Source organism: Theropithecus gelada, chromosome 5 (genome assembly GCF_003255815.1).
Source record: "Theropithecus gelada isolate Dixy chromosome 5, Tgel_1.0, whole genome shotgun sequence".
Lineage (NCBI taxonomy): Eukaryota > Metazoa > Chordata > Mammalia > Primates > Cercopithecidae > Theropithecus > Theropithecus gelada.
This window is the reverse complement of record NC_037672.1, coordinates 68,611,917-68,622,810: the sequence shown is the minus strand read 5'-3', so window position 1 is coordinate 68,622,810 and position 10,894 is coordinate 68,611,917. Positions and strand designations below refer to the sequence as shown.

Below are 10,894 nucleotides of genomic sequence, written 5' to 3'. Positions count from 1 at the left end.
AAAAAAAAAAAAAAAAAAGAAAAAAAGAAAAATCAAGATTAATCAAGAAGGTCAAATCCTGAAAAAAATGTGGGGGAGGGGATGAAAAGAGTTACCTGGTCATGAAAAACTAGTGAGGTATTGCTCTTACAAAACATGAAAGATCTTAACTTGCTGTGAATGAATAGATGAGATTCTTTTTTATGAAGACTATAAATAGCCCAGGTGAGGTACTTAGAAATGATATCTCTGTTTTGAGAAAAGTTAGCTTGGTTAAAAAAAAGAATGGAGTAATGGGACTTAGGGTCAAATTTTATATCTGCCATTAATAGGAAGGTGCTTAACCAGTCTGTGATTTAGTTTCTTCAGCTGTAAAATAGTATGCATCTTGAGGACTAAGTGAAGTGAAATGAGAAAGTGTTTATAAATTTCAGGAAGCACATCTACATCTGTTATGCCCAAAGTTTGATCCAGTGCCTAGCACCTACTAAGGGCTTAATAACTGTTAGCCTTGTTCCTCTCTTTCTTCCCAAATCACACCCACCTATGCTCTTGAAGTCTTTGACAGAGGATTTGGAAGCCACTGCTGGTGATTTGGAGCTGAAGGGGTAAACACTCCCATATTTGGCAGGCGACAGGATGGAGTAATGGGCAAAGCTTCCTCCCTGTCTCTCACGAAGACCACATTGTGGGTGGGAAGGAAGCCATATTCCCAGCATCCCAAGTTGGAAATCTGAATGCATTTTCAAATATAATTCTATGTAATATGTATTTTTTAAAGTATATTCACAATATATTCTTTCTGATGTTTTATGGATTAAATCATTCCAATAATTAGTTCCAAATAACTCTACTAATTCTCTCTTCTCAAAAAAAATTGTTAATCTAAAATGTACCATCGAAGAGAACTTTTGTAAAATGATCTTCTATAGCCACAATGTCCTATTAAATTACTCTGTGACCAAGCCAGAGGAGAAAATTAGCTTTTGAAAGCAGAGGCAGTATTAGATCTGACTGGATTACAAAATAGTGGAATTGAGTTTTTTGCTCTTTCTCTAATTTCTAACATACAAAATTTTACACATTGCAGGTTTACTTTTGAATACTCAAGGAGACATCCAGACCTGTCTATACCAGGGCTTTTAAGAATTGTTCAAATATACAAAGATCTCCTGAGAAATTGCTGCAACACAGAAAACCCTCCAGGTTGTTACCGTTACGTGGTAGGTTCCATCGCTGTAGGTTCAGAAAATCAAAACAGAACAACTATAAAACACTTAAAAATTGATATCAGAATTTTGCTCCAGTCTAGGGGGTAGAAAATGTGATTGGTTAATCTGAGTCTACTGTAGACTCAGCCTAAGAAGATCATTGGGAAGGCCAATGTCATCAATTTGGCTGATGCATAATGTTTTGGACTACTAATCCAACGTGTTAATTCAAAAAATTCTTCCCAGTAAACATTTTAAATTTACATTTTTATTTATGTATTCTGTATTTTATTAAGCCATATTGGATATTACATGATTTCAAAAGTAATGATTGTTGTAGATGACTAGGAAAGTATTCTGTATTTTATTAAGCCATATTGGATTCTTTATGATTTCAAAAGTAATGATTGATTGTTGTTGATTATCAGGAAAGCACCAAAGGTTACAAAAAACCCTTTTCTGATTCTCCCACCAGAAAATAGCTATAATTAACATTTTTATTCAACTCTTCAGTACATATACGTATATATACGTGTATTTTTTAAAAATTGGCATAATTTCTAGAAAATGTTTGGATGCTTTTTTTATTTGGTATCATAGGAAAGTTTTTTGTTGTTTTTGTTGTTATAAATTGGACTTCCTTGGTTTCCTGCTATTGCCACAAAGTGAGAGGCTGTTGGAGGTTTTAAGTTCCTAATCTAAACAATGAAAAAATCATAAAGAGCAACATGATTTAAAATGTTCTGTAACAACACTTACTAGCTAGGGCATTCGGGGTAAGTAACTTAATTTCACAAAGCCAGTTGCCTTTATTTAAAAATGGAGATAACAACTGCTCTGGCCACTTCAAAGTGAGAATTGAATGTTATTATGTCAACGTACAATTTAAATTCTATTTTGTTATTTGGAAGACTCTGAAATATGTACAAGCTGATAATAAAAAATTTGGACTTTTAAATTTAGCAAGACATTTATTTATATATATATAACTAAAGAAATTAAGTTCTTGCACACACATGTAAAAAGTGCCCTGAATAATAATGAGAGTTTGAAAATACCATAGAAATAAGAAATGCTATTCTACACATTGATGTAAAGCTTATGGCTAAATTTTAGATAAAATATTTGTAACCATGATTATTCTTATTTTCAGGAAGACAAATTCAATGAGACAACTGAGAAAAGTCTTAAGATGGTACAACAAGAATGTAAACATTTCCAGAATTTGGGGAAGGATGGTTTGACATACCAGTAGGTTGTCTGCACAAGTGGGCTAACGCTTGCCACTAGAATTAAACACATAATCCCTCAAAGCGTAAAAAAGTTACCTCTCAAGTTTTTCAATTATAGTCAATTCATAAACTCTTGGAAGAATTTTTTTTTTTTGAAGTCAAGAATGCCTATTGAACTGTCACATTAATCTTTTATCAGAAGTGAAGCTAAAAATAAAAGAAATACAGGATTCTGGAGACATTGATTCTCTAATGCTTTCGTTTCTGTTTGACATTGGCTTTCTCACTGTCAATCTAGAATCCCTGGATTCTCACCCATTTGAAAGTGGGACGATTTCAGGTTGTTACAGTTTCTTTGGGGAAGCGATGGTTTGGCTTGCCTTGCCTTAAGGTTATCTTAACTGAGTTTATAGAAATAACTCTGGATGTGCTTAATACTTTAATATTTAGTTTTTTAGTGCTCTTGTGAGCATTTGTGAATAATATGCAGTTTGGGTTTTTTTCAATTATTATGCCAATGTATTTTATTATCATTATTGTTATTGTTATTATTATTATTACCATATATTTTTGTGACAGGGTCTCTCTGTCACCCAGGCTGGAGTGCAGTGGTGTGATCCAGCTCACTGCAATCTCTGCCTCACAACTCAAGTGATCCTCCCATGTCAGCCTCCCAAATAGCTAGGGCTACAGACGCGAGCCACCATGCCTGGCTGATGTTTGTATTTTTTGGTAGAGACGGGGTTTTGCCATGTTGCACAGGCTGATCTTGAACTTCTGAGCTCAAGCAATCCAACCCTTGGGAATTGCTGGGATTACAGGTGTGAGCCACTGCACCTGGCCTCATGCTAATGTATTATTTATTGAAACTAAACATCTTTAAATCAAAATAAGACACAGTTAAAAAAATCTGACTTTACTATTTCTACAATTTGGTGTTAGCTGACAATTCAAACTTAGTTCATTAAAAATCTTAGTTTCCTTCATCTCAGGTTATCCTTTTACAATATATATTGATTAAATTTTTTCTTTAAAATATTTTATAATGATACAAATGATTTTAAGGAGGATTTTAGATACTAGCCAATGTATTTGCTGTCAAGGAGCTCCTATACTCAAAGATAACACAGGGAGGCAAATCTAAGAGTTTCTGAGACATCCATGAAATTAGAAAAGAAGCTAAAATAGATATAGGGAGCAGGGTGCAGAAAAACAGGAAGTGAAGACATATTTCTCTATTTTACAAGAGAGCTAAGGTTCATGTTGCACCTATATTGGTTGTCCCTAGCCTTGAAGGGTCTGGGCTTCAGCAATAATTCAAGGCAAAATGGGTATCTGCTTTCGTTCAGAACCAAATAGACAAATGTTCTTTCAGGTACCTTATCAGACTCACGAAGATAGCTCCCCAGCTCTCCTCTGAAGAACTGGTCTCTCTTGGCAGGAAAATGGTGACAGCTTTCACTACTTGCTGCACACTGAGTGAAGAGTTTGCCTGTGTCGATAATTTGGTGAGCATGGCCTGTGTACCAGACTATTCTTCAAAAAAAAAAAAAAAAGAATATTTGCACTCGTTGATTTACCATGATTATCCATATTCATTTCTTCATTGTTTTTAATATTGTTAAGCATAAATTGTCAACTTTTCCTTTTGGCTCACTTTGTAAAAACCCTAAGAAGTAAAAGAGAATGCCTTAAATATTTTTGGAGAGTGCTTCAAAGTATCTTTCTTATTTCTTCATTGTATTAGAAGGGATTTGTTAGGACAAATGATTTAGGAATCATAATATTGTTTCAAAGAGATACAGGAAAATTTATAATTTTAAGTAAGGTTACAGATTCTTCCTCTTGGCCCAATTGCTTCATCCAGCAACCAGGCATTGAATACATCTCTTTAGGGCTGGGGTGGAGAGTACCTTGAGGGAGATTCCGGGAGGGGAAGAAACCCAAGGATTACAGTATTTGATTGTCCCTTTCAGTTGGCTGTTTGCAGCTGTCTGTTTGCAATTGAAAGTTTGTTTATATGTTACCAACAAATTAATTTGTAGGCATCTGAATTGTTATGGCTTGGATTTTTGTCATAATGCCATTTAGGACCCCATTTTCTACTTTTATTTGTGCATAGTGATATGTCACGAGTGCGTGTGTTTTATGAGTGAGGTTAACAGTGATCTTAGAATGATCTAACTATTCATCTAACCATATTTTTAGAAATTCCATCCGAGTTTTAAGATCATATCTGAGTTGCAACTCTTCTTGGTACAGGCAGATTTAGTTCTTGGAGAGTTATGTGGAGTAAATGAAAATCGAACTATCAACCCTGCTGTGGACCACTGTTGTAAAACAAACTTTGCCTTCAGAAGGCCCTGCTTTGAGAGTTTGAAAGCTGATAAAACATATGTGCCTCCACCTTTCTCTCAAGATTTATTTACCTTTCATGCAGACATGTGTCAATCTCAGAATGAGGAGCTTCAGAGGAAGACAGACAGGTACAAACAATCCCTTCCATTCCTGTTTTTCTTCAGTTTGCAGACACACCATGTAGTAGTGAGAAGGTTTATGTAGTGGATATGTGTTTTTCATATTACTATCCTGTTCCTTCCACCAAATTGTCCAGTCTCTTCTATTTGGAAAAATACCAGTGCATTTTTTTTTTTTTTTGCCATTGTTCATATCTAGCTTGTCTTTTCATTTGAAAGAGACTTGGAGTGTCCAAGTCTAACATCACCTTTAAAGAGGTTACAGCAGCCAGCCAAAAGGTTCATAGACTGGCTGATAATGAATTTCATTTCCTTGAGAGAATGTCCGGAGAATATCACTTAATGTTTACAAAGGAGAGGCCCAAAGGGACAGGAAGTTTACTTTCATTTTCTCAACAAATGCTTTAAAATGCCAAGAAATTAAACTTAGCTTTCTGGATTCAGACAGAGTCTACCTAATGTGTAGTGGAGACTACACAATATACAGCTACCAAATATGAGGAACTGGAGGTTGTTTTGGACATGAATTTTCTAGAAAGATCAGATGTAGTCATGTATACCATAGTACTTGGCATAATAAAGGCCTACTATATGTTTTCATTTTTAGATAGAATAATACTTACTCTTATTATGTGCAATATTCATACATTCACAGTGTAATTCACTCTTGTATTTTCGAGCCCATTCTATTCTAGTCTGGTCTATTTTATTCTTTTTAACTATCCTGTTTTCATTTTAAAAATGAAAGTGAGAAAATGCAAACTTTTGTTAATTCTTAGATCTAAGGATGGGCACACGTGACTTATTACATTATCCTCTTTACTTTGGTGCATGAAAATTTTATTACTTAAAATAATTACTCTAAAAATTTACTCTAAAATGTACTTTTAAGACATCAATGGGTTGCCACCTGAAGTTTGGAATTCTATAAGTTAGTGGAATACTGGAATTCTAGAAGTTACTAGAAATTAAGGAAATCACTATTGTCTATGGCTGTTGTCACACTTAGTTGTAATAGCTTATTTTTTTTAATTGCTCCTTTGACATCATTTTTTAACTGACATATAATAGTTATACATATTTTGGGGGTACATGTGATATTTTGATAACTGCATAAACATGTAATGATCAAGTCAGGGTAATTGGAATATCCATAATCTAAAACATTTATCTTTTCTTTGTTTTGGGAACATTATAATTCTTCTCTTCTAGCTACTTTGAAATATACAATAAATTACTGTTAACTATAATTTTCCTACTATACTATTGAACACTAGAACTTATTACTTCTAACTGTATTTTTGTACCCCTTAACCAACTTCTCTTCGTCCCTCTCTTCCTCCTTGTTAATACTTTTTGTATAATTTTGTGTGTGACAAAACCCTTCAAAGAATGTTACTGTGGAAACCATTCTCTAAATTTAATAGGAAAGTTTCAGAAGGCCCATTCAAAGTGGGATATTTCAACTCTTTACCCTCACCCAAGCTGAGACTCAAGACGTGATTCCGTCACAAGCATTTTGGAGTAGAGACGCTTCAGAAAGAAATTGTTAATTAATTCTATTTGACATCTTTTGGACACAGGTTTCTTGTCAACGTAGTGAAGCTGAAGCATGAACTCACAGATGAGGAGCTGCAGTCTTTGTTTACAAATTTCACAAATGCAGTGGAGAAGTGCTGCAAAGCTGAGAGTCCTGAAGTCTGCTTTAATGAAGAGGTAGTTTTATTTCTTTTCTACTGAAATTCAACTGGTATTCCTGGTCAAATAAAACCAGACAGAACCCTGTAGGACTCTGCTTCCTCTCTGCAGTGTCTACCAGGACTACATTTGAGAGCACAATTGCTACACAACTAATATGGAGACATCTCTGAAATACACTTTGAGCAGTGTCTCCTTAGCACAGAAAAGCTATTAGGAAGACCTGGGTTGTAACCCCGGCAGTCTTGTAAGTCATGCAACTTAAACTGAATGGCAGTTAACGATCTGTAAATGAAGATGGTAATAATTATTCCTGAATTACACCTTTGGTTCTTATTTTTTGGTTTTGAACCACTCATTATCTTAATAAGACAGAGTCAAAGCGACTTGCAAAGGAAATCATAAGCAACTCCAAATGGAGTGGAGCAGGAATGGTATTAGAACGTGAAATCTTTCAGGAATGGCTCTCTCACTTTCCCAGGCCTTGTACTAACATCCTGCAGTTGAGAATAATGAGGGAGCGGAGGGTAAGGGTAGTCAGGGAGAAAAGGGAGAAATGTCCCTTGCTTGCCCTCACTCCAGTGAAGGTAGTCTGTAGCCATTTGCTCTGGTGTGAACCTCAGCAACCTGTGAATGTTAGCCCCAATGGATGGCTCCATGGAAATACCTGTTCACTGTTTTCCAACTTTATTTTTCACCGTTTCTTTTCTAGGAACACTCACTCCACCCCAAACTCACAATTCATGTAAATTCACAGGCACACAAACTCACATGCATCATTCATTCTGGTTGTGAGCCATCTACTTTTCTGAGTGACACTTAGTTTGTGGAAATTGTTTTGGGGGTACATATTATTAGTTTTTTTAAAAATATACTTAATTTTAAGTAGACGATATTAATCAATATCTAGCATTTATCTGAGTGTGTACATTAGTGCCATGTGAAGGAAAGGATGAATTTATTAGCAATTGTAAAGAGCTATTTGGTGTCTATTTCTTCACTAGAAGAAGGAATGTTTACTGTTTCCCTATACAATGTAGGAATGATTTAATTTTCTTCAAAATTCAGGGAAACATGCTTATCTAAATTTAAATTAGTGTCTTAAATTTTTCTTCCTATGTGTTTTTATTTCCATCCTTCACCTCAGAGTCCAAAAATTGGCAACTGAAGTCAGCTGCTGGAGATATGTAAAGTAAAAAGCACCAAAGGTAATACCCTCTGCCTCAATCAAATGTCAAATGTATTTGTGGTTTATTTGGTCTCCCTACCTTTTCTCCCTCACGCTTCATTGCCTATTTCTGGTTCACCCTACATGAACCAGAAATAGACATGTAGCTAACAGACCCCGATATTGTTTCTGTGTTTTTCTGGGTATCAGCCACTCCTTACAGTGTGGCAATGCTGCATTTGTGCTAGCCCTTCTCTTGCTGTTCAACTAGTTTTCTAGATAGCCAAGAGGCGCTTAAGTCCTCTGCTTTCCTACTAAGGTATTCAGCTGTCCGGACCACAAAAGAGAGATGATGGAACCTCTGAATGTTGACAGAAAGAAGAGGGGTAACTCCCTGGGGACTGAGGTGGGCAGACAGGCTTCAGTGACCCTTTCCGATAATCTTTTAAGAACGTTGCTTTACTGAGATATGATTGACATACAAACTAAGGGTATTGCTACAGCATTTACATAAACAAAAAGTGACGTTTGTGATTTCCAAAAGATATATAAAGATGCCCTCTCTTTTGTGGCTTATGTAAGACTTGAAACACAAACTTCAGCAACAAAATGTTGCATAGATATAGGAATTATATACAGTGTCAGTGAAGAGAGGCCTGGACCTCAACAGAAGGTAGGTGGGGATCTACAAGGGGCAAAACACAGTTACCTTTAGTAGTTTTTTCAAATATTTGACTTTCTATCACCCATGTTTTAACATTTCATATTTTTTCGATGCATGAAATACTATTTTTTCTTTCCAGGGATAACCAACTTACAGGCTTCCTATCTGTGTGATGATGAATCTCATTTCCTGAGAACAAAGTAAAAGGATTTTTCTGCAACTGTTGCCTGAAATCGTATATTGCAGCAAGCAATAAATACAAAATTTTGTAAAGTTATTTTTCAGACTGATGTCATAAATCAACCTAATCACAAAATTAAGCAATCATGATTCATTCATTCCATCAGCATCTTTTGCTCATATGGCTGCACCATTCCCTACTCCATGAAAGTTGGAAGTCTATGCTCTCAGATGTCCTTGCCATGACCGGAAAGAAAACTGAGAATTTGGGGCATGAAACTTTACTGCTACAACTACTGCTACTACTAGTAGATGACATTGAATGTTTTCAATGTACCAAACATTGTTCTAGCCAGTTTTCATGCATTATTTCATTTAATCTAATAACTCTATGAGTAGGTATTATTTTCATTTACATTTTACAAACAGGAAATCTAAGGCTTGGGGAGATAAACTAATGTGTTCAATGTGATATGACTGGTAATTGGCAGAACCAGGGTTTGAATTTAGGTTCTCTAATTCTAGAATTTTATATATATATGATATACATGTATGTATGTATATAACATATACATTATATATATGTAATAATAATGCAATATATTATATAATACTATATAATGTATTACATTACTATAATATATTATACATATCTAATATATATTATATAACACATAACATAATATATAGTTCTAGAATTATATATATTATATGTTTAATAATTTCAACTTTTATTTTAGATATAGAGGGTGTATGTACATGTTTGTTACACGTGTATATTGCATGATGCTGAGGTTTGGAGTATAGATCCCATCACCCAAGTAGCAAGCATAGCACCCAATAGGTAGTTTTTCAACCCATACCCCTCTCCCTCCCACCCCTCTGTAGTAGTCCCCAGTGTCTATTGTTCCTGTCTTTATGTCCCTGTGTACTCAATGTTTAGCTCCCACGGTATTTGGTTTGAAGTTGGGTAGTGTGATGCCTCCAGCTTTGTGGAACAATATTGTTAACCATTGCATACACTACCTCTTAGGTGTGGCCATGTTGCATGCCTTACAAAATCTGTTATTCAGAGAGGCGGAAGAATGTACAAGGTAACAATTACAGTGGTGGTTTTCTCCCTCCATTCCAAGCCAAAATTCCTGTTATGTTAGTGATATAAACGCTTGATATTGGTATCAAAGGAGAAGTAACTCAGGAAATGAAGACTGGTCATGAACTTATGGCCTGGCTCTCCTGATGTTTCTCTAAACTTTGAAGATTTTTGTATACCAAGGTCTAAATTTGAAGATGATGGACATTTAATACATAATACATGAGGATATTCATAGAGTTCTTTTGGTAGAGTGTTTAGAGCATAGTCTTTGGGATTCTCATTGATTTATTCAACAAATATTTATTAGAATTCTATTGTGTGTCAGACATTGTGGATACAAATATGAGCTAGATAGACTTGGCTTCTGTTTCTTGCTGAGCAAGGGACAGGGACAATAAACACTCAATCACATTTCAATGTCATACGTGCAGGGTCCAGGCACTCACTCTAAGCTGAAGGTGCAGAATGAGAAAGGGATGGGGGTGGGTGCTTCATAGCCCTACTGCCATTAATTTACTGTACAGCCCCAGATAAGTTCCTTATACTCTATGACATCCATTTCTTTATGTAGGATGGGCTAATATCAAGTCACAAAGGCTTTAGAGAAATGAATTAAATTACTATATAAAGTACTTAACACATTGGCCAGCAGATAACAGGTTTTTAACTCATAGAGCTATTTTGTCCTCTAACCATTTTCTCCAAGCAATCTCATTTACCAATGAGGATAACAAGGAAGTATTGCCTTACTTAAACAATAGATAGTAGATTTAGAAAACGGAAGTGAAATAAAGCATAATTAGTGAATCTAATTTTATACTGGATTCTACTATGTATTCAATACTGTGCGAAGAGAAGCAGATACAAAATCAGGGACCCAGGCACTTGCCGCCATCATAAAGTTTCTATTATGGCAGCGGAAACTGCCATACAACTCTTTCTCTACTGACATGCCAGAAAACATATTAATCAAAGCAGGAAAGGAGGGAGAAGAATGGCTTCTGCAAAAGACACAGTTGCTTGAAGAGGAGGAGATTTGGTGTGGGTATGAAATAGTCTTACTCTGTATTACTTGGACAGAACTCATACCAATGAAGAGAACATAACTGGTTTGATGCAGAAAAAAATTTTCTAACACTAGAGATGCTTACACATGTGATAAGCCTCCTGATGCAATACTCAATGCCAA

At 35.4% G+C, this 10,894-nt stretch overlaps 1 protein-coding gene across 1 annotated transcript in view; it reads left to right on the top strand.

Moving 5' to 3' along the window:
• Positions 1-8,712, top strand: part of LOC112624314 (afamin-like) — a 22,736-nt gene extending 14,024 nt beyond the window's left edge. The window contains exons 4-10 of the mRNA XM_025384820.1: positions 976-1,202; positions 2,344-2,441; positions 3,798-3,930; positions 4,685-4,908; positions 6,483-6,615; positions 7,745-7,808; positions 8,584-8,712. Of these exons, the coding sequence (XP_025240605.1) occupies positions 976-1,202; positions 2,344-2,441; positions 3,798-3,930; positions 4,685-4,908; positions 6,483-6,615; positions 7,745-7,765 (836 nt within the window). The 3' untranslated portion in view covers positions 7,766-7,808; positions 8,584-8,712. The remainder of the gene's footprint in view (positions 1-975; positions 1,203-2,343; positions 2,442-3,797; positions 3,931-4,684; positions 4,909-6,482; positions 6,616-7,744; positions 7,809-8,583) is intronic.
• The last annotated feature ends 2,182 nt before the right edge of the window (positions 8,713-10,894 follow it).